This window comes from Bombina bombina, chromosome 12 (genome assembly GCF_027579735.1).
Source record: "Bombina bombina isolate aBomBom1 chromosome 12, aBomBom1.pri, whole genome shotgun sequence".
NCBI lineage: Eukaryota > Metazoa > Chordata > Amphibia > Anura > Bombinatoridae > Bombina > Bombina bombina.
In genome coordinates, this window is record NC_069510.1 from 66,841,123 (window position 1) to 66,864,072 (window position 22,950).

The 22,950-nt window shown below is 38.6% G+C and overlaps 1 protein-coding gene across 1 annotated transcript in view; it reads right to left on the bottom strand.

Moving 5' to 3' along the window:
* Positions 1–22,403, bottom strand: part of ENTPD2 (ectonucleoside triphosphate diphosphohydrolase 2) — a 149,015-nt gene extending 126,612 nt beyond the window's left edge. Inside the window, exon 1 of the mRNA XM_053695662.1 lies at positions 22,248–22,403. Coding sequence (XP_053551637.1) covers positions 22,248–22,364 — 117 coding nt within the window. The 5' untranslated portion in view covers positions 22,365–22,403. The remainder of the gene's footprint in view (positions 1–22,247) is intronic.
* Between the last annotated feature and the right edge of the window lie 547 nt (positions 22,404–22,950).

Genomic DNA, 22,950 nt, shown 5'->3' on the forward strand with positions numbered 1-22,950 from the left:
TAGTTATAAAAAAAGTTTCCCCAATGTACTTCTATTATCAAATTTGCTTCGTTCTCATGTTATTCTTTGTTGGAGATATCTAGATAGGTATCGTGCACATTCCTGAAGCACTACACGACAGGAAAAAGTGCTGCCATCTATTGCTCTTGCTAATGTATAACATTGTTGCAAAATTGCTGCAGACACGTGCACGCTCCTGATCTTACCTTCCTGCTTTTCAACAAAGGATAGCAAGAAAACAAAGAACATTTGATAATAGAAGTATAATGGAAAGTTGTTTAAAATTATGTTTTATCTGAATCATGAAAGAAAAATATGTTTGGCTTTATGTCCCTTTTAAGAAAGGGGGGAAAAAACAAAACAAAAAAACAAAAAAACAGCAGCCAAGAAACATTTAAATATATATGCAGTTAAAAACCACCACAACAGCTTTAGAGCATTTTTTTGTTAAATACAATGACTTTCTTGTAATAGAAATGCTGATAAGGGTACATGCTTCGTATACTTGTCAGCGCTATTTCCCCTGAATGATCAGTCACAAGACATGGCAGTGAAGTTTGTAGTGTCTGGTTGCTATGGGTTACCAGCGCTACGCTTCCATGTCCTAGCGCTGTGCAGAAGGAATGCACGCACTACACAGACGAAAGCGCACTCCCGAGGCTGATCATCATTCCACGCTTATTTTGATCTCAGTTTGAAGTGTCAGTGAAGGGACTATTTTATGGGAATAAAGATAAGGGTTCTGCTTTAAAGGGACAGAATACTCCAATTTTCATATAACTGCATGTAATAGACACTACTATAAAGAATAATATGCACAGATACTGATATAAAAATCCAGTATAAAACAGTTTAAAAACTTACTTAAAAGCTCCCAGTTTAGATCTGTTAAAAGGATTAGATAGAACACGCACTAAAAGTGGGAACTATTCAGACACTCTCCCTCCCCCTTCATACGAAAAGACCCTTTACACAAAGAGGAGCAAGCTGGAGTAGGTATATGTCAGTATTCTCATAAAACTTTGGGGCTTGGTTAGGAGTCTAAAAAAATTCAACGCAATGTTTAAATACAATAAGCAAAACTAAAAATTATATATATATATATATATATATATATATATATAAAAATATTTTAATTTATATTATATACACACACATATACATACATAAACACACATACACACACAAAAAACCAACACCTGTATGGGCTATATAAATGGATCATCTACAAAACATTTATGCAAAGAAAAATCTAGTGTATTATGTCCCTTTAATGATCTTTAATGGCAATTGATGTTTAGTGTGTAAAGTTGTTGTTTTTTTTAAAGGGTATGTGCAAAAAGTTTAGGGTTATTATATCCCTTTAACAAACATATCAATAATGGGGGGGGGGGAAGAAGTTACAACCTATTCATAGACTGATACAGTTGCACACTGTTTTTACTCTAAAATACATGGAAAATATCTTGTCATACACAGTCACTTATAGTTAAACATAATACAATTGTAACATTTCTAGATGTAGACATTTGTTCTAACAAGGAAAGGAATTCACAGTAAGGGACAAATTAGATATTCAGGTCAAAGTCCCATATAATTGTCCTTTGAACAAATAGTAGTTGAAAAATGACATGCTCTAAGCCCTGGTTTCTCAACAGCCGGGCCGTGGCCCAGTACCGGGCCGTGATAGCCCTGCTGGTGGGCCCCGACCTGTCATGCCCCCACTGCACACTCTTACCCCACTGCACACCAGGGGCAGACTGAGACCAATCAAGGCCCCAGGAACACTGTCTCACACTGACCAAAATGTATTACATTTTTTGCAAATGAACATGGTAGCCTCCCTGCCCTGCCCCCAACAGGCCCCTCAACCTCCAGAGCCAGGACCCACAACATTAAGGTCCAGAGAAAGGGCACCCAACCTCCAGGGCCATACCCCACACTCCATGGCCCTCACAGCGACAGATCCCCGCCAGGGCCCCCACTAAACCCACACTTTTTTTTGCTTAGTTACTGATAGGGCAACGGAAAACTCCAGCTTAAGGAGTGCACCAGGATCCGTGGAGATGCCATTTGTGGGCCCCCCTTTATATACATACACACACACCCACTCTCTCTACCGGGCCCTAGACATGTCTAGCTAAAATTTACCGGGCCTTGAGGTCACTTCGGTTGAGAACCACTGCTCTAAGCTGTTCGAGAATGTCATTTTATGACTATTGACCAGGCTCAGAAAGGTGTTAAAACACACAGTAGAAGTGTTTCGCTCGGGATCTGCAGAGCACTGCTGGTCACGAGTGGAACACGACGCTGATTCAATCATTGTAGCGCATCTGAGTTGCGCGAATAGAGCTGCTGATTGGATCAGTAGCATTTTCCTAGGGACCAGCAGCGCTCTGCGAGTCCCTAGCGGTATTTCTACTGCGTGTTTAACCACTTTGCGGTGCTTTAGCACACAATAGTTTAGGGTCAATAGTCTTTAAATTACATGCTCTAACGAATTAGAGCACGTCATTTTTTTTTTACTATAACTCTTAAAGGGACACTGAACCCAAACTTTTTCTTTTGTGATTCAGATAGAGCATTAAATTTTAAGCAACTTCCTAATTTACTCCCATTAAATATAATTTAAATAAATCAAAATAAAATAAAGATACTCTTGGTATCTTTATTTGAAATGCAAGAATGTAAGTTTAGATGCCGGCCCATTTTTGATGAAGAACCTGGGTTGTTCTTGCTGATTGTTGGATAAATTCATCCACCAATAAAAAAGTGCTGTATAAAAAAGCTTAGATGCCTTTGTTTTCAAATAAAGATAGCAAGAGAACAAAAAAAAATTGATAATAGGAGTAAGTTGCTTAAAATTCCATGCTCTATCTGAATCACAAAAGGAAAAATTTGGGTTCAGTGTCCCTTTAAGTAATTATTTGCTCAGAGGAACAGCTTATGGACATCCCTGGTAAGCCAATGACAAGGGACATATATGCGCAGCCTTCAATCGACAGCTAGCTCCCCATAGTGCATTGCTGCACCTGAGCCCACCTAGGTATGCTTTCCATCAAAAGATACCAAGAGAATGAAGTATATTAGCTAATAGGGGTGAATTGGAAATGTTTAAAATTGCATGACCAATCTGATTTATAAAAGAAGAAATGTGTTTCATATCCCTTTAATACCATTTTTTTTTTTAAACAAAAGCTTTAAACAGGGCACAATAGACATGACAGACTATGAGCATAAAAAGTAAATAAAGGTGCCATAGGGCTAGAGAAGCATAGACACGTAAAGAGCAGTCTTTTGTGCCGTTTTATTCTATTATTTAGCATGTTTTGTACAGTTTCTAAAGAAACTGGAAACTTCTCAATCAGACCTGTTGAATGAATGCTTTAAAAAGGACCATTGCATACAGTAGAATTGTATAAAAAGTACACAGGAGCGTATTTTTGCCTAGGCAAACAAGGCACTTGCCTAGGGCAGCAGATTGTAGGGGGTGGGGGGGGGGGGCAGCACATTTTTGTGTCTATATTTGTAAGAGACTTACGCCTAGATTATGAGTCTTGCGCTAGCCTTAAAAAGCAGTGTTGAGAGGTCCCAACGCTGCTTTTTAACGCCTGCTGGTATTAAGAGTCTGGCAGGTACAGGTCTACCGCTCACTTTTTTCCGCGACTCGAGCATACCACAAATCCCCTTACGTCAATTGCGTATCCTATCTTTTCAATGGGATTTGCCTAACGCCGGTATTACGAGTCTTGGAAAAAGTGAGCGGTAGACCCTCTCCTGTCAAGACTCCTACCGCATTTAAAAGTCAGTAGTTAAGAGTTTTATGGGCTAACGCTGTAACATAAAACTCTTAACTAAAGTGCTAAAAAGTACACTAACACCCATAAACTACCTATTAACCCCTAAACCGAGGCCCCCCCCCCCCACATCGCAAACACTTAAATAAAAATTTTAACACCTAATCTGCTGACCGGACATCGCCGCCACTTTAATATATTAACCCCTAAACCGCCGCACTCCCGCCTCGCAAACACTAGTCAAATATTATTAACCCCTAATCTTCCCGCCCTAACATCGCCGCCACCTACCTACATTTATTAACCCCTAATCTGCCGCCCCCAATGTCGCTGCCACTATATTAAATGTATTAACCCCTAAATCTAAGTCTAACCCTAAACCTAACCCCCCCTAACTTAAATATAATTTAAATAAATCAAAATAAAATAACTACAATTAAATAAATGTTTCCTATTTAAAACTAAATACTTACCTATAAAATAAACCCTAAGATAGCTACAATATAACTAATAGTTACATTGTAGCTAGCTTAGGATTTATTTTTATTGTACAGGCAAGTTTGTATTAATTTTAACTAGGTACAATAATTATTAAATATTTATTAACTACTTAATAACTACCTAGCTAAAATAAATACAAATTTGCCTGTAAAATAAACCCTAACCTAAGGTAAAATTACACCTAACAGTACACTATAATTAAATTACCTAAACTAAATACAATTAATTACAATTAAATAAACTAAAGTACGGAAAACCCCCCCACTAAATTACAAAAAATAATTACAAGAATTTTAAACTAATTACACCTAATCTAATCCCCCTAATAAAATAAAAAATCCCCCCAAAATTAAAAAAAAACCTACCCTATCCTATACTAAAATTACAAATAGCCCTTAAAAAGGGCCTTTTGCGGGGCATTGCCCCAAAGTAATCAGCTCTATTACCTGAAAAAAAAAATACAATACCCCCCAATATTAAAGCCCACCACCCACACACTCAACCCTACTCTAAAACCCACCCAACCCCCCCTTAATAAAACCCAACACAAACCCCTTGAAGATCACCCTACCTTGAGACATCTTCACCCAACCAGGCAGAAGCGGACCTCCAGAAGTCTTCATCCAGGCGGCATCTTCTATCTTCATCCATCCGGAGCAGAGCGGGTACGTCTTCAAGCCAGCCGACGCGGAGCATCCTCTTCCAACTACATCCAACTGAAGATTGAAGGTTCCTTTAAATGACGTCATCCAAGATGGCGTCCCTTGAATTCCGATTGGCTGATAGGATTCTATCAGCCAATCGGAATTATGGTAGGAAAAATCCTATTGGCTCATGCAATCAGCCAATAGGTTTGAGCTTGCATTCTATTGGCTGTTCCAATCAGCCAATAGAATGCGATCTCAATCCTATTGGCAGATTGCATCAGCCAATAGGATTTTTCCTACCTTAATTTTTGTGTTATCATTCATATTCTATGAAAAATGGACAAGAAATCATAAATTCTGCCAGGGTATGTAAACAATTGTATGTTGTGCGAGTGTCAGAGCACACATTCTTCAGAACACCACTCTGTTCTCTATTGCCGGAGAACGATGCGGGGTATACATCTTCACAGAAAATCCAAAATTGCGTTGCTGCGCTTTTGGAAGAAAAGGAGACAGGAACAAAAGCATCGGCAAAGGAAATAAAGCGCACATAAACATTGCGCTTCATTTCGTCGAGACCACAAAACAGATCCCTAAGACTAGAAACGGCTGCAAAACAAAAAAGTACCCTTGCAGCGCAAATAAAATATATAAAAGCAGCTCCGCTCTCCAAGCGGTCAGTGTTGCAAACACCTGAAAGCCCCATAAGATTGGCGCCTCTAAGAGAAAGAGTGCGCCCTCCTAACAGTCCATGCAGGACCAGAGTGACTACCAAGAATCCCACTGCCATGCAATGCATCTTAAAAGAGCCATGGGAAAAATAATTAGCCATAATTATATCAGAAAAAAATCTTTAACGAAGCCACCATAAAAAGGTTAAACCTTAAGTCTCCATGTTACACATATGAAGTGCCTGCCCACTGCCATTAAGCATCCTTTCACTCTTAAGGATTCAGTGTCCCACATTTAGTACAGAGGGTCCTTGACCCCTTCAGTGCCAGCTTCCTCCCAGAAGACAAAAAGGTACTTACCTGTACATCCAGCTGTCCGGCAAGAGGACAGATCACTCAATATGAAAGGACGCCACTCCTCACTGTGACCTGTGTAAGAAAGAACAGAGTAAACCTACTCCGGCTTTCTATATTAGGGCAGCAAAATGCTAGGAAAACGCAGTTAGGCCCACCTCACAAGTTCCTAACTGCTTTAAAGCCACCACTGCCCAATTGAAGAGACTAACGTGGGAGAACGGCTAGACCCAATCTTGAAAGGAAAGATCAGAGCAAACCTACTCTGCCTTTCAAAATAATAAAATCTTGATTGAAGTGAAATAAATCCAATCTTCGTCCAACACCAAAACTTCACCTCCTCTTTGCACCGAAGGCAAAGAGAATGACTGGGGTTTGTGGGAAGGGAAGTGATACTTAAAGGGACATGAAACCCCAAATTTTTCTTTCATGATTCAGATAGAGAATACAATTTTAAATAACTTTCTGATTAACTTCTATTATCTTATTTGTTTCATTCTCTTGGTATAATGTGTTGAAGAAGCAGCAATGCACTAGTGGTTTCTAACTAAACACATGGGTGAGCCAATGACAATCGGTATATATATATATATATGCAGCCACCAATCAGCAGCTAGAATCTAGGTTATTTGCTGCTCCTGAGCTTGCTTATATAAACCTTTCAGCAAAGTATAACAAGAAAAGGAAGCTAATTAAATAATATAAGTAAATTGGAAAGTTATTTAAAATGACATTCTCTATCTGAACCATAAAAGAACATTTTTGGGTTTCATGTTCCTTTAACAGCTTTGCTGTGGTGCTCTTTGCCTCCTCCTGCTGGCCAGGAGTGATATTCCCAACAGTAATTGAAGCTGTGGAATCATCATATCAAGTTCAAACATGGCAGCGCCCATTACTTTATAGAATCTAAACTTTTACACTTATATTGTCAATATTTAAACAACTTATATAATGGTAAAAATACAGCTACATATTATTCTTTATTCTAAGGCTAATCTTTGATTTGATGACATCATTATGTCTAAATTTGCACCATGACTGCTGTGTAATACTGAGATCCCTCCAACAGTTTATTAATATGCTCTATTTTCATCATGGGAGAGTTCATTGTGTGCAGAAGAGAAACATTTTCCTCCAAACTGATACTAAGGGGTCGATCAAGCTGCAGCGGAAAGGGTCGCATATTTATGCTCCCCTGTCCACCGCAGCTAGCCTCGGCGGGTTGAATTCTGCAGGCAAAATTCAGCATTGCACACGAGCGCTATTTTGCGCTTGCATGCAATCTCGCCTCCTACCCACGCAAAGTCAATCAGGCGTGGGCAGGAGCTATCGATCTCCCTGGTCGGAGGAGACCGGGGAGATTATACACTGCCACCTTAGAGAAAACAGAGACATAGCTTACATACTACCAACAATTATATATGTTTTGCCAGTAGTATCCAACTGTGGTGCGACACACCGCTTGATGCAAGTTCCATATGTGCTGCGCACAGTAAAATATACAGCTGAAAAAATGGATTTAAAAAAAAAAAAAAAAGGCAATCTAGTCAAAATTAAACTTTCATGATTCATATAGAGCATGCAATTTTAACCCTTTGAGTGCTAAGCACTTTCCCACCTGGGTGCTAAGGTTTTCTTAAAGGTTTTTTTTATTTTTAATATTTTTTAAAAATAGAAATGTTTAACTTTTTTTTTTTTTTTTTTTATTTCAGATCCCCAAGACTTACACCGTTGGAAAGGTTGGGTGATTACCTTTCCAACGGTGGGTCTTGGGGGTCTGTAGCTGCTTAGATGCCTGAGATAAAGGCTTCTAAGCAGCATGCCCCCTGCTCCTATATTTAACATTGTTTATGTTAAATAAAGTTGCATGGTGACGTCACCATGTTTATTGCGCGTGACGTCACCACGCAAAACGGAAGCCCCGGCAATGCCTTTCATTATGCAGCACCGATCGCCGGGGTAGGAGCCCCCAGATCTCCCTCAAGTTGGGAGAGTGCTAGTGACGGCTATGAGCCGTCATTAGCACCAGAGTGGGAAACTCTGTGACGGCTCAGAGCCGTCATTAGCACTCAAGGGGTTAAACAACTTTCCAATTTACTTTTATTATCACATTTGCTTTGTTCTCTTGGTATTCTTTGTTGAACGCTAACCCTAGGCAGGATCATATTCTGTGAATTTGGATATTTTCATAGCTAGACAGCGCTAGTTTTTGTGTGCCATATAGATGACATTGTGCTAAGTCATGTGGAGTTATTTATGAGTCAGCACCGATTGGATAAAATGCAAGTCTGTCAAAAGAATTGAGATAAGGGGGCAGTCTGCAGAGGCTTAGATACATGGTAATCACAGAGGTAAAAAGTGTATTAATATAACAGTGCTGGTTGTGCGAAACTGGGGAATAAGGGGATTATTTTATTATTTTTTTTTAAACAATAACAATTCTGGAGTAGACTGTCCCTTTAAAAAGGGACACTCAAATTCAAATAAAATGTTATGATTCAGCTAGATCATACAGTTTTAAGACACTTTGCAATTTACTTCCATTGTCAAATTTTGCTCAGTCTTTGTATGCGCACATTTTCTGGGGAACAAAGATCCTACTGAGCATGTGCACAAGCTCACAGGGTATACATATACAAGTCTGTTATTGGATGATGTCTGTCACATGATACAAGGGGCCGGAAAATGGTCGAAAAACTAAATTTGTCAGAAAAAAAAAACAAAAAAAAAATAAAACAGAATTTATGCTTACCTGATAAATTTCTCTCTCTTGTGATGTATCGAGTCCACGGATTCATCCATACTTATGGGATATTCTCCTTCCCTACAGGAAGTGGCAGAGAGAGCACCCACAGCAGAGCTGTCCATATAGCTCCTCCCTTAGCTCCACCCCCATGTCATTCGACCGAAGGCTTGGAAGAAAAAGGAGAAACTATAGGGTGCAGTGGTGACTGAAGTTTTTTAAATAAAAATATACTACCTGTCTTAAATAGACAGGGCGGGCCGTGGACTCGATACATCACAAGAGAAAGAAATTTATCAGGCAAGCATAAATTCTGTTTTCTCTTGTAAGATGTATCGAGTCCACGGATTCATCCATACTTATGGGATACCAATACCAAAGCTTTAGGACACGGATGAAGGGAGGGACAAGACAGGTACCTTAAACGGAAGGCACCACTGCTTGTAGAACCTTTCTCCCAAAAATAGCCTCCGAAGAAGCAAAAGTATCAAATTTGGAAAAAAGTGTGAAGCGAAGACCAAGTCGCCGCCTTACAAATCTGTTCAACAGAAGCCTCATGTGGAAGCCACTGCTCTAGTAGAATGAGCAGTAATTCTTTCAGGAGGCTGCTGGCCAGCAGTCTCATAAGCAAAACGGATGAAGCTTTTCAGCCAAAAGGAAAGAGAGGTAGCCGTAGCCTTTTGACCTCTCCGTTTACCAGAATAAACAACAAACAATGAAGATGTTTGACGGAAATCTTTAGTTGCTTGTAAGTAGAACTTTAAAGCACTAGCCACATCAAGATTGTGCAACAGACGTTCCTTCTTTGATGAAGGATTAGGACACAGAGAAGGAACAACAATCTCCTGATTGATATTCCAATTAGAAACAACCTTAGGAAGAAACCTAGGTTTGGTACGCAAATCCACCTTATCTGCATGGAAAACTAGGTAAGGTGAGTCACACTGTAAAGCAGATAACTCAGAAACTCTTCGAGCCGAAGAGATAGCTACTAAAAACAAAACTTTCCAAGATAGAAGCTTAATATCTATGGAATGCATAGGTTCAAACGGAACCCCTTGAAGAACATTAAGAACCACATTTAGGCTCCATGGTGGAGCAACAGGTTTAAATACAGGCTTGATCCTGACCAAGGCCTGACTAAACGCTTGAACGTCTGGGACATCTGCCAGACGTTTGTGTAAAAGAATAGACAAAGCAGATATTTGTCCTTTTAAGGAACTAACTGATAATCCCTTCTCCAATCCTTCTTGGAGAAAGGACAAAATTCTAGGAATCCTAATCTTACTCCATGAGTAACCCTTGGATTCACACCAACAAAGATATCTGCGCCAAATCTTATGATAGATTTTCCTGGTGACAGGCTTTCTAGCCTGAATCAGAGTATAAAAGACCGACTCAGAGAAATCACGCTTTGATAGAATCAGGCGTTCAATCTCCAAGCAGTCAGACGCAGAGAAGTTAGATTTGGATGCGTGAATGGACCTTGGAATAGAAGGTCCTGCCTCATTGGCAGAGTCCACAGTGGAACAGATGACATGTCCACCAGGTCTGCATACCAAGTCCTGCGTGGCCACACAGGCGCTATCAGAATCACTGAAGCTCTCTCCTGCTTAATTCTGGCAACCAGACGTGGGAGGAGAGGAAACAGGGCACTGCTAGAGCATCTATAAGTACCGCCTGGGGATCCCAGGACCTGGACACGTAACAAGGAAGTTTGGCGTTCTGTCGGGACACCATCAGATCCAATTCTGGTGTGCCCCATAGCTGAGTCAGCTGGGCAAATACCTCGGATGGAGCTCCCACTCCCCCGGATGAAAAGTCTGACGACTTAGGAAATCCGCCTCCCAGTTCTCTACCCCTGGGATATGGATTGCTGAGAGATGGCAAGAGTGATCCTCCGCCCATCGGATTATTTTGGTTACCTCCATCATCGCTAGAGAACTCTGTGTTCCTCCTTGATGATTGATATAGGCTACAGTCGTGATGTTGTCCGACTGAAATCTGATGAATTTGGCCGCAGCTAGCTAAGGCCATGCCTGAAGACCATAAGCCCTGTGCTTTCAGGGATTTCCAGACTGCACCCCAGCCTAGCAGGCTGGCATCTGTCGTTACTATGAGCCACTCTGGCCTGTGGAAACACATTCCCTGAGACAGGTGGTCCTGAGACAACCACCAGAGAAGAGAATCTCTGGCCTCTTGGTCCAGATGCAGTTGAGGAGATAAATCTGCATAATCCCCATTCCACTGTATGAGCATGCATAGTTGCAGTGGTCTGAGGTGTAGGCGGGCATAAGGAACTATGTCCATTGCCGCTACCATGAGTCTGATTACCTCCATACACTGAGCCACTGATGGCCGAGGAATGGAATGAAGAGCTCGGCAAGTGATTAAAAGTTTTGATTTTCTGACCTCCGTCAGAAATATTTTAATTTCTACTGAGTCTATCAGAGTCCCTAGGAAGGAAACTCTTGTGAGAGGGACGAGAGAATTTTTATTTTTTTATTTTTTATGTTCACCTTCCATCCGTGAGATCTGAGAAAAGCCAACACGATGTCCGTGTGAGACTTGGCTAGCTGGAAAGTCGACGCCTGAATTAAGATGTCATCTAGATAAGGCACCACTGCTATACCCCGCGGTCTTAGAAACGCCAAAAAGGACCCTAGCACCTTTGTAAAAATTCTGGGAGCCATGGCCAACCCGAAAGGAAGGGCCACAAACTGGTAATGCCTGTCCAGAAAGGCGAATCTGAGGAATTGATGATGATCTCTGTGAATAGGGATGTGTAGATACGCATCCTTTAAATCCACGGTAGTCATATATTGACCCTCCTGGATCAGAGGAAGAATAGTCCGAATAGTTTCCATCTTGAAAGATGGTACTCTGAGGAATTTGTTTAGAATTTTGAGATCCAAGATCGGTCTGAAAGTTCCCTCTAGGTTGGAGTAAAAACCTAGCCCTTGTTCTGCTCTTGGAACTGGGCGGATCCCTCACATGGTATGTAGGTCTACACAGCGTAAGAATGCCTCTCTCTTTGTCTGGTTTGCAGACAATTGAGAAATGTGAAATCTCCCCCTTGGGGGGGAGTCTTTGAAGTCCAGAAGATATCCTTGGGACACAATTTCTAAAGCCCAGGAATCGTGAAAATCTCTTGCCCAAGCCTGAGCGAAGAGAGAGAGTCTGCCCCCTACTAGATCCGGTCATGGATCGGGGGCTACCCCTTCATGCTGTCTTAGAGGCAGCAGCAGGCTTCTTGGCCTGTTTACCTTTGTTCCAAGCCTGGTTAGGTCTCCAGACTGACTTGGATTGGACAGAATTCCCCTCTTGCTTTGCTGCAGGGGAAGCTGAAGCGGGACCACCCTTGAAGGTCCGAAAGGAACAAAAATTATTTTGTTTGGTCCTCATCTTATTTGTTTTATCCTGAGGGAGGGCATGGCCTTTCCCTCCAGTGATGTCTGAAATAATTTCTTTCAGTGTAGGCCCGAATAGGGTCTTTCCTTTGAAAGGGATGTTCAAAAAAGATTTTGATAACACATCAGCAGACCAGGACTTAAGCCATAACGCCCTGCGTGCTAAAATGGCAAAACCTGAATTATTTGCCGCTAATTTAGCCATTTGGAAAGCGGCATCTGTAATGAAAGAATTAGCCAACTTAAGGGCCTTAATTCTATCCATAATATCCTCTAATGGAGTCTCCACCTGGAGAGCCTCAAACCAGAAAGCAGCTACAGTAGTTACAGGAACAATGCATGCAATAGGTTGGAGAAGAAAACCTTGATGAACAAAAATTTTCTTTAGGAGACCCTCTAATTTTTTATCCATAGGATCTTTGAAAGCACAACTGTCTTCGATAGGTATAGTTGTACGCTTAGCAAGAGTAGAAATAGCTCCCTCCACCTTAGTAACAGTCTGCCACGAGTCCTGTATGGTGTCAGATATGGGAAACATTTTCTTAAAAACAGGAGGGGGAGCGAACGGAATACCTGGTCTATCCCACTCCTTAGTAACAATAGTCACAATCCTCTTAGGGACTGGAAAAACATCAGTGTAAACAGGAACCTCTAAGTATCTGTCCATTTTACACAATTTCTCTGGGACCACTATAGGGTCACAATCGTCTAGAGTAGCTAATACCTCCTTGAGCAATAAGCGGAGGTGTTCAAGCTTAAATTTAAAGGCCGTCATATCAGAATCTGTCTGAGGGAGCGTCTTTCCTGAGTCAGAAATCTCTCCCTCAGATAACAAATCCCTTACCCCTACTTCAGAACATTGTGAGGGTATATCGATACCGCTACTAAAAAAAATAACACTTTAAACAAAAACGGTACTGTGCCTTTAAGAGAAAAAAAGCTGCACAAACTCTGCAAAACAGTGTAAAAAAGCAGTAAACAAAACGAAATTTTTACAGTAGCATCATAAAGCCTTAGTAACTTTGCACCACTATGCAAATAAACAATTAACCCCTTATTGTAAAAACCGGATTGAAAAAAATTTAAAACCGATAAAATAACGTTCAGCACCTTGCCACAGCTCTGCTGTGGCGCCTAGCTGCCCTTTAGGAACGATTTGTGGGGGGAAAAAAACTCTTTACAGCCCTCAAATACAACAGGAATCTCTGGAGAAGTAGCTGGATGCTTCTGAGGTAAATAAACTGTGCAACTGAAAATAGGCCCCTCCCACATCACTCGATGTTATGGAGCCTAAAAGAAACACCACAGAGTGTTTCTTAAACTAGCCATGTGGGTTAATAACCCATAAGCAAGCCACAAAGACCCCTTAAAGTCCCTCAAAAAACGTTTTATTTGTAATTAAACCAAAACGTTTTTTCCTATTAGTGTCACCAGTAACTAATGAGCCCTTTATGCAAGCTTGGATTCCTCTTTTATTGAATACAGCTTACCTTTCCCTCATGGGGATATTGCCAGCCTTTTCTAGAAATAACACATTCTGTCTAGAAAAAAATAGACTGAACATACCTTAATGCAGTTTAGCCTGCCAACTGTTCCCCCAACTGAAGTTTTCCTGTACTCTTCAGCCCTTGTGAGAACAGCAGTGGATCTTAGTTACAAAATGCTAAGATCATCATCCTCCTTGCAGAAATCTTCATCCCTTTTCTGCCAGAGAGTAAATAGTACACACCGGTACCATTTAAAATAACAAACTTTTGCTTGAGAAAATAAAAACTAACATTTTTGTCACCACACTCCCTTTGCCCTTCCTAGCAGTTAAGCAGGGAGAGAGAATGACTGGGGGTGGAGCTATATGGACAGCTCTGATGTGGGTGCTCTCTCTGCCACTTCCTGTAGGGAAGGAGAATATCCCATAAGTATGGATGAATCCGTGGACTCGATACATCTTACAAGAGAAAACACAATTTAAAATAAAAATCTACTGCTTATTTGAAATTCAGAGTAGGTGTCTTTATTATGCACTTCTACTCTTGATAAAGGCTCTTTGCAGCTGAAACAGGTAGACGTACCCTGATTGGCTCACACTTTTTTGAGTCTCCAACAGCTTACTGAGCTGACTGAACAAACGCCTGTAACGACTACATCTCAAGGAACCAAGTAAAGAAGAAGAAATATTCAGCAATACTCTGGAAACAGCCATTGAGTGACTGCACTCTCTTAGAGACTCATCACAAGATCCAGGAACGGATGCCTGTGTGATCACGCAGCTAAATTGGTAGACACACAGGATAGTTCAACACTATTCACCCAGTGGTGTTAAAGGGACAGTTTACTCAAAAATGTTCTCCCCTTTAATTTGATCCCAATGATCCACTTTACCTGCTGGAGTGTATTAAATTGTTTACAAGTATTTCCATTACCCTTATATTGGCAGTTAAAATAGTTTATTTAGTCTGTGATATCCCCACCCATCCTGAAAGTTTTTGGCCTCAAAGCCAAGCTGTGTAAACACAGTCAGTAGATGAAATTATACTCCCAGTGGGTTATAGAAGAGAAAAGGTAATAAAATGTTGATTTTCCATTGTTCTCTCCAAGTATTGGTGATTGGTTTATGGACAGATATAAGATAAAGAAGAAGGTATATGTACACAATGTGATAAAGTAATGAGATCTGATTATACCTACAAGCTCAACCCATTTTATTAGGTTGTGGCTTTAAAAACACAAAATCAGCTAATTTATATACACAAATAATCCTTAAAAAAAAGCAAATCTCGTGCATTTTATACTCTGCAGCTGGTAAAAAAAAATTGTAATTGGAAACACATTAAGGGAAAAACAATTTTATAGTATACTGAGCATGTGCAAGAATTCACAGCATTTACATATATGCATTTGTGATTGGCTGATGGCTGTCACCTGGTACAGGGGGAATGGAAATAGACATAACTTTTAAAATTGTCAGAAAAAAATAAATAAAAAAAATCTACTACTCGTTTGAAGTTCAGACTAAGAGCTATTGCATTGTCTTGTTAGCTTGCATGTGTTGATTATGCAAATCTACTGAGTTGACTGGTCCTTTAAAAGGAAGTGCGACTTTGAAACATTCAAATAAATTACGACAACAAAAATAGTATGCGATTCAAATAAATGGTTAGTATGTCGGGCCAATTTATATTTCACAGGTTTGATATGAAAGCACCAAAAATATAAATAGCTGTACTGGGAGATAGCTGAACACATCATGTAGACCAATGGCAAAAGGCTTATATGTGCAGCCACTAATAATAAGCTAGCTTCCAGTAGCGCATTGCTCCTATTGAGCCTACCTAGGTATGTTTTTCAACAAAGGATACTAAGACTGAAGCAAATTAGCTAATAGAAGTAAATTGGAAGGTTGCTTAAAATTGTATGTTCTGATACATGAAAGAACATTTTGGGTTTCATGTCCCTTTAAAAAAAAAACAAAAAAAAAAACATTTGAATAAGAAAATACAGGCAGCCCTCAGTTTACGCCGGAGATAGGTTCCAGAAGGAATGGTTGTAAATCGAAACCGTTGTAAATTGAAACCCAGTTTATAATGTAAGTCAATGGGAAGTGAGGGAGTTAGGTTCCAGGCCCCTCTCAAAATTGTCATAAGTAACACCTAATACATTATTTCTAAAGCTTTGAAATGAAGACTTTAAATGCTAAACAGCATTATAAACCTAATAACATAATCACACAACACAGACTACTTGCATATTTCTGCAAACAGTTCTTTCTATGCATTCCAATCTGGACTGATTTATAGACAGGAAGAACTTGTTCCTTTGCAAGATGCTCGATAACTTAGGTCTGGTTAAACTGATTAATTTCAGCTTGCTTTGCTTGCATATATTTGCTGCAACACAAGCGGACAGCTCCACCTATTGGCTATTTTAATCAATGCACTGCTTCTCAATGCTTTTCAATAGCAGTCACATGACTGGGGGGGGGGGGGGAAAGGTTGTTATTCTGAAACGGTGCAAATTGAACCGTTGTAAACCGAGGGCCACCTGTACAATGTTGAAAGAGCTACAGATTGCAAGTATTTAAAAGGGACAGTCTACAATAGAATTGTTATTGTTTTATAAGATAGATAATCCTTTTATTACTCATTCCCAAGTTTTGCACAGAAAACAATTATATTAATATACTTTTTACCTCTGTGATTACCTTGTATCTAAGCATCTTCTGACAGCCCCCTGATCACATGACTGGACCATTTAAATCTACTGAGTTGCATTTAGTACTGTGTTGTGCTAAATCTTCACTAACTTTCCGGGCGTGAACACATTGTTATCTATATGGCCCACATGAACTAGCTGTCTCCTGTTGTGAAAAGCAAATACAAAACCATGTGATTAAAAGGTTGTCAAAATAACCTTTGAAACAGACAGAAATTTAGAGGCATAAAGTATTTTAATATAAAACAATGTTGGTTGTGCAAAACTTGAGAATGGTTAGTAAAGGCGTTAGCTATCTTTTTAAACAATAACAATTTTTGTTTAGACTGTCCCTTTAAAGTGGATTTCTATAACTTATTTAGATTTCAAGTCCTTTAACATATTTCAAGAACTTATTGAGATAACTTTGTTATTAATAATCCATTTGTATATAGCTCCTTCACTGCAATATTTCCCTGATTGTTTACAGCACCATATTAAAAAAATGATTACAATATAATTATTCCTCTAGTTTATTGCTGCATGGACATTAGAGCGTATAGCTCCAGCCACCTTGTAAACCCTCAAGCAATGACATGTTAGAACACAAAACCAAAATATAACCAATAATCTAATATTACCAAAGAGACACACCCCTAATGCTACTGGATACTGTGAAGCAACAAGAGCTCTTTAGATTTAGGAATTTAGCGAGCAAGGCTGAAAGCAGGATAAAATGTTTATTTTTGCTCTGCCTGTTTTCCTTAAAGGGGCAGTCTCGTCAAAATAGAAATGTCATGATTTAGATAGGGCATGTAATTTTGAACAACTTTTTAAATTTACTTTTATCATCAAACCTGCATTGTTTCTAAGGGTATTTTTTGTTGAAAGCTAAATCTAGGTAGGTTCATATGCTAATTTCTAAGTCCTTGAAGGCCGCCTCTTATCTGAGTTTATTTAGATAATGTTTCACAGTTAGACAGTGATGGTTCATGTAGATAACACTGTGCTCACTCACGTGGAATTATTTTTTTAAATGTCAGCACTGATTGGCTAAAATGCAAATCTGTCAAAAGCACCGAGATAAGGGGCGGTCTACAGAGGCTTAGATACATGGTAATGACAGAGTTAAACAGTATATTAATATAACCGTGTTGGTTATGCAAAACTGGGGAATAGGAAATAAAGGGATTATCTATCTTTTTAAACAATAACAATTCTGGAGTAGACTGTCCCTTTAACCTTTCAAAATCTCACCTATCAAGATGTAGAACAGATAGACACATTTTAATTAAACAATCAAATTGCTCCTCATTCTCTGGAATTTGTTAATTTACTACCGTATGTCACATCCCTGTGGAATGTTTGAACAGAAAACAAAAGTAAACATGCATTGCTTAGGTATAGAGTAATTTGTGCCCCAAACGCCTACAGTCTGCATACAGGAGGAACAAGAAGCATGCTGGGTAGCAATATTGGTCCCATTTATACACTGCAGTAGCTTTTTTTTTTTTTTTTTAATTAGAGCTTTATTTATAAAAAAAAAATAATTAAATACAATGACAAACACATTTGAAAACAATACAGAAACTAATTTCCATACGCAAGTCCAAGACATATAAAAGTCCCAATAGAGTGCTTGCGGATTGGTGTCTAAATGTAGCCACCAGTCAACACTTACATTCTTGCTTTTTCAAATAAAGATACCAAAAGAACAAAGAAAAAATGATAATAGGAGTAAATAAGAAAGTTGCATGCTCTATCTGAATCATGATAGAAAAAGAAAAAATTGGGGTTTCATATCCCTTTAATACAATACTTGTTTTTACTATAAAATAAGTTTCCCTTTAATGTTTTCAAAGAAACTTGCTTTACCTACTGCAGAGTATTAAATGTAAAGGAAATTGTTCATTCACGATTCTTTTTTTATAAAATTTGAAACAGCTGCTTTTGTTCATTAAAAACCAGCACCTGTTGTTCTCAATGACATGCCCATAAAAGACTGAGCCTGCAAGTAAAGCAGACCTACTAATGTTGTTATCTATGTCTAAAGATATTTAAAGTATTGAAATGCTAATTATGGTTAGGCACAGCCAGCTATTTCAGATACAAAATCTCACTCACCTGCCAACCACTGGGAGATTAGAAAAGCTATGTAGACAGTAGTGCTAAAGAGAATATGCTTGTTATTCATATTTTCAGTGAAGGTGGTGGTTTCTGCATGCAAAAATCAGCTATTTCAAATAACACAGAGGTAAAGGAGCTGTCTAAATGATAAAAAATACACTCCAGTTGGTAAATGGGAGCAATTTAAATGGATACTAAATCCAAATTTTTTTATTTAATGAATCAGATAGAGCATGCAATTTTAAGTAACTTTCTAATTTACTCCTATTAACAATTTTTCTTTGTCCTCCGTATCTTTATTTGATTGTGCACCCATTTTTGGCTTAGCACCTGGATACATTTAGACACCAATCAGAAAGCACTACCCAGGTGCTGAACCAAAAATGGGCCGGCTCCTATGATTACATTTTTGCTTTTTCAAATAAAGATAGGAAGAGAATGAAGAAAGATAATGAGTAAATTAGAAAGTTGCATGCTCTATCTGATTCATGAACGTTTAATTTTGAATAGACTATTCCTTTAAGGGGGGGGGGGAATACAATATCCTATAAAAGGTTTACTTTTTCCCCAGTGTTACTCAAGGGAAAAAAAAAAAATATATCAGTGCTTTTTCTGTACAAACCCAATTATCTTAGAAACAAAAGAGGGAGGATATCTAAAAATGTTAAGAAGTGCGCCTTTTGTTCACACATTTTCCCATCCGTTGTTTACTGTATAGGATGCGTAAGGATGACCTCTGCGCTATTCTCAGCGCCAAAATGTTCCCTATATGGAACATAAGCTCATTGTAGTCAATGGATGAAATTCTTCCTTGGCAGAGGGATTTCCCAGTCAAACATAAACAGAGAACATTCCTGCCCTGGCAGTTCAAGTAATAAACCCAAATGACTGCTAAAGACACAATACACATTGTGTGCAAGCAATGAAACAATAGGAGACCCTTTAGAAGTAGTTGCTAATAAATTGTTAGATAACTGTCTAATTACTTACACTATACAAAAACATTCAAATAAGTCTTACGCATCTAGTACAATCCTTAAAGGGACAGTCTACTCCAAAATTGTTATTGTTTGAAAAGATAGATAACGCCTTTACTGCCCATTCCCCAGCTTTGCCTAACCAATAGAACATCGAAAACTCTAAATCTCTGCCTGTTTTAAGCCCCTACAGTTCACCTTTATCTCAGTCCATTTTATAAGCATTTCAAAGCAAGACAGAGCTAGTAAATATGTAATAGTATAGATAACATTGTGCTCACTTCTGTGGAGTTACAAATGAGGACGCATAGATTGGCTAAAATGGTAGTCGTAAACAGCCCTGAGATACAATGATCTGAGATACAGAGGCTTAGATACAAGGTAATCACTGAGGTAAACGTATATGAATATAACTTAGTTGGTTATACAAAACTAGGGAATGGGTAATAAAAGGGATTATCTATCTTTTTAAACAATCACAATTATAGAGGTAGACTGTCCCTTGATTGAATTTAAAGAGCAATTATAGCAGAAAAATTACACACTCAAATTATTTACAGCATGTAATAAAAAGACTAGCAACCCTGCATATGGGTTAAACACAAAGTTCCAATGAGGACCAGCGGTGCTCTGCAGGAACTGAGCAGTAGAGGTTTGAGGGCGTGAATACAAAAACACTTCAGTGTTCTAAAACCTTTACAAAAAAAAAAACCCATGCATTTCACAAATTCTTGCATTAAGATGCACAGCATACTTTATTAAAACTAACAAATTAACATCTCCATTTCATAAACAAAAAGGGTTCAAATATAAATAGCAAATAAAAATAAATAAGTTACATTTTATTGTGACCAGCAGATATATTTTAAGATTGAGAGAGACTGTATGTGTTTAATAGATTCAAATAAATAAAAAAAACATTACAAGGATCTGTGATACTTTGCATCTGTATCTAGTTTATAGTATAAAGATATAAAACAGCCTTACCCACAAAATAAAAACAATTTAGGACACTTTTTGGGATATATATACATACATACACACACATACACACAGTAATATATATATATATATATATATATATATATATATATATACATACATACATACACACAGTATGTAATATATATATATATAGGCTTACCATAATTTTTAGAGGTGAAACTGGGACCACCTGGTGTGGTGCCCGTGGGGGTGTGGTCAGGGGTGTGATCAAGGGGGCGTGTCTATTACCGGTCCTTTAAAAGTAGTAGCTTTTATGTGCGTAATGTTTTGTGGATACTCTACCCTTCCTCAATCAAACAAGTGAATCACACAGTTTAAATAGACCATAACACCACCCCCTAGTGAAAAAGGCACCATTACGTTGTCATGGCAACCATACACAACATTAGCAAATAAATCATTCATCTAAATCTCAGATTCTAAATAATGCCAAACATCAAGCATAATTATCAATTTCATAAAATAGTGAAAAGCGCATACATCACACAATTTAATATCTGCAGTGTAATATGTGTTGTATGTGTCTAATTAAGGAACAGAGCCAAATACTTATAAGGCATAAATGCAACATTGAATGAAATAAGTAAAAAAGAAACACGTACCTGCTAAAGCTGTTTAAGAGGCTACTCTATACCATAATGCAAAAAGATTACAGCCAAAATGCTATTCTGCATGAAGTAAAGCAAGATCCACGCCAATCCTACCTGTATACACTTCCTGTTCATACTCATATGATTCCCCTAAAGGTGTATCACCAGTGATGTCACCAGGGGGACGAACGGGGGTGTTAAATTCTTAGAAAAATAAACCAAGTAGTACTACAAAATTAAAAAACCCTATGCTGCTCACTCAGCCTGTATTACTAAATGTGAACTTTGAAGGACACAGACTAAGCTAAGCAGGGCTGTATGTAACAAAGTACCAGCATCCAACTATGCTGGAGAGCCACAGTTCAGTCATTTTGAATAATGTGTCTGGGTTTCAGGTGGTCTTAAAACCGGATACATGATTTGAAACCCAGAGGTGGCAACCCTACTGGGACAGAATGAACAACTGGGTGGGACACTGGGACAGCGCCTCCAAACAGGGACAATCCCAGTAAAAGTGGGACTTCTGGTAAGCCTATATATATATATATATATATATACACACAGTAATATATATATATATATATATATATATATATATATATATACACACACACACAGTAATATATATACAGTATATATACATATATATATATCCCCCCCTATAATGCTGCTGAAAGAATTTTCTGTATATCACTATCTACCATTCTGTAAAATAAGGTTTAACATCTGGGAAACATCATACATTTTATAATCACATATTTCATCAGCAAATGTAAAAGCGCAATTTACTAATCAGCACAAACGAAAAACACATGTAAAATCTGTTTTTTTTTTTTTTAAAAATCACTAACTCTTTCCTGCAACATTTTTATGGTTTTGTAGAAACAAAGCTCTTAAAAAAACAACTAAATGTTCTACCAATAGATAAATCAATGTCACATTAATTTCACCATATGTTAAATAAAAATGGACAAATTTGTTTTAAATGTGTCATACCACTGAGGGACGCTGTGGAATTGGGATTTACCTTTATAAATTGGATATAATGGGAGACATTAACGCTACTCATGCGCTACGAATTCTTGTTAAAACTAAAAGTTACGCTTTTTACGGAATATTTTACTATCCGCCCTCTCCCCAGCCTGTCACTGAATAACACAGCAATGCTAGGTACAGCGGGTGTACACCCTTTATCTACACCTCCCACTCACCTGGACTCTCCCACGCCCATTCTTACCTTATACTTTGGGGTGCCATTAATTTCTTGTGTGGGGAGGACCAAGAGGAGGATTCCTATGATCCCCACCAAGCAGAGTAGTAAGGGCAGGAGAACAGTCACCAGCTTCTTAGCCATAGTGAATAGTTATACAGTAATGAGAGGTTTTCAGGCTGAACAGCTCTTACAAGGAGCAGACAGTGGGCGGAGACAAATTCACAGAGCTGACTGTTGATTGGCCAGTTCTGTGGAGAAGAGCGCATATGGAGCCAGCCCAAACAAAAGGAATAGTAATTTATTATATTTGTATATTGTGTGTGAGGGAAGTCTCTAATGGGTGGTGGGGAATGAACTGTGTAATAAATATACAACAGCACTTGGCCGCAGCTAGGATATAGGCCCCTATAGACAACCTTTTTCTGCGTATATATAAAAAAGAATGAGAATATGTAATCCTCAAGGTGGTAGTAGAATTCAACCGCCATAAATCACTGTATTTCCCCAACATTTCCACTGAAAGGTTATTTCACTAATCTACTAAAGTTTTACATTGCCTTTGTATTTTTAAAGGGATATATATATATAGGTCAAAATTCAAATTCAATTTGAAACAGAAGCATTTTTGCACTACCATTAGCAATAATGGTTCTAATAAAAGATATTACTGTTTTTCTAGTGGCATATGCACATATGCCATGAGGGTCTGTGTATCAGTGTGCACATT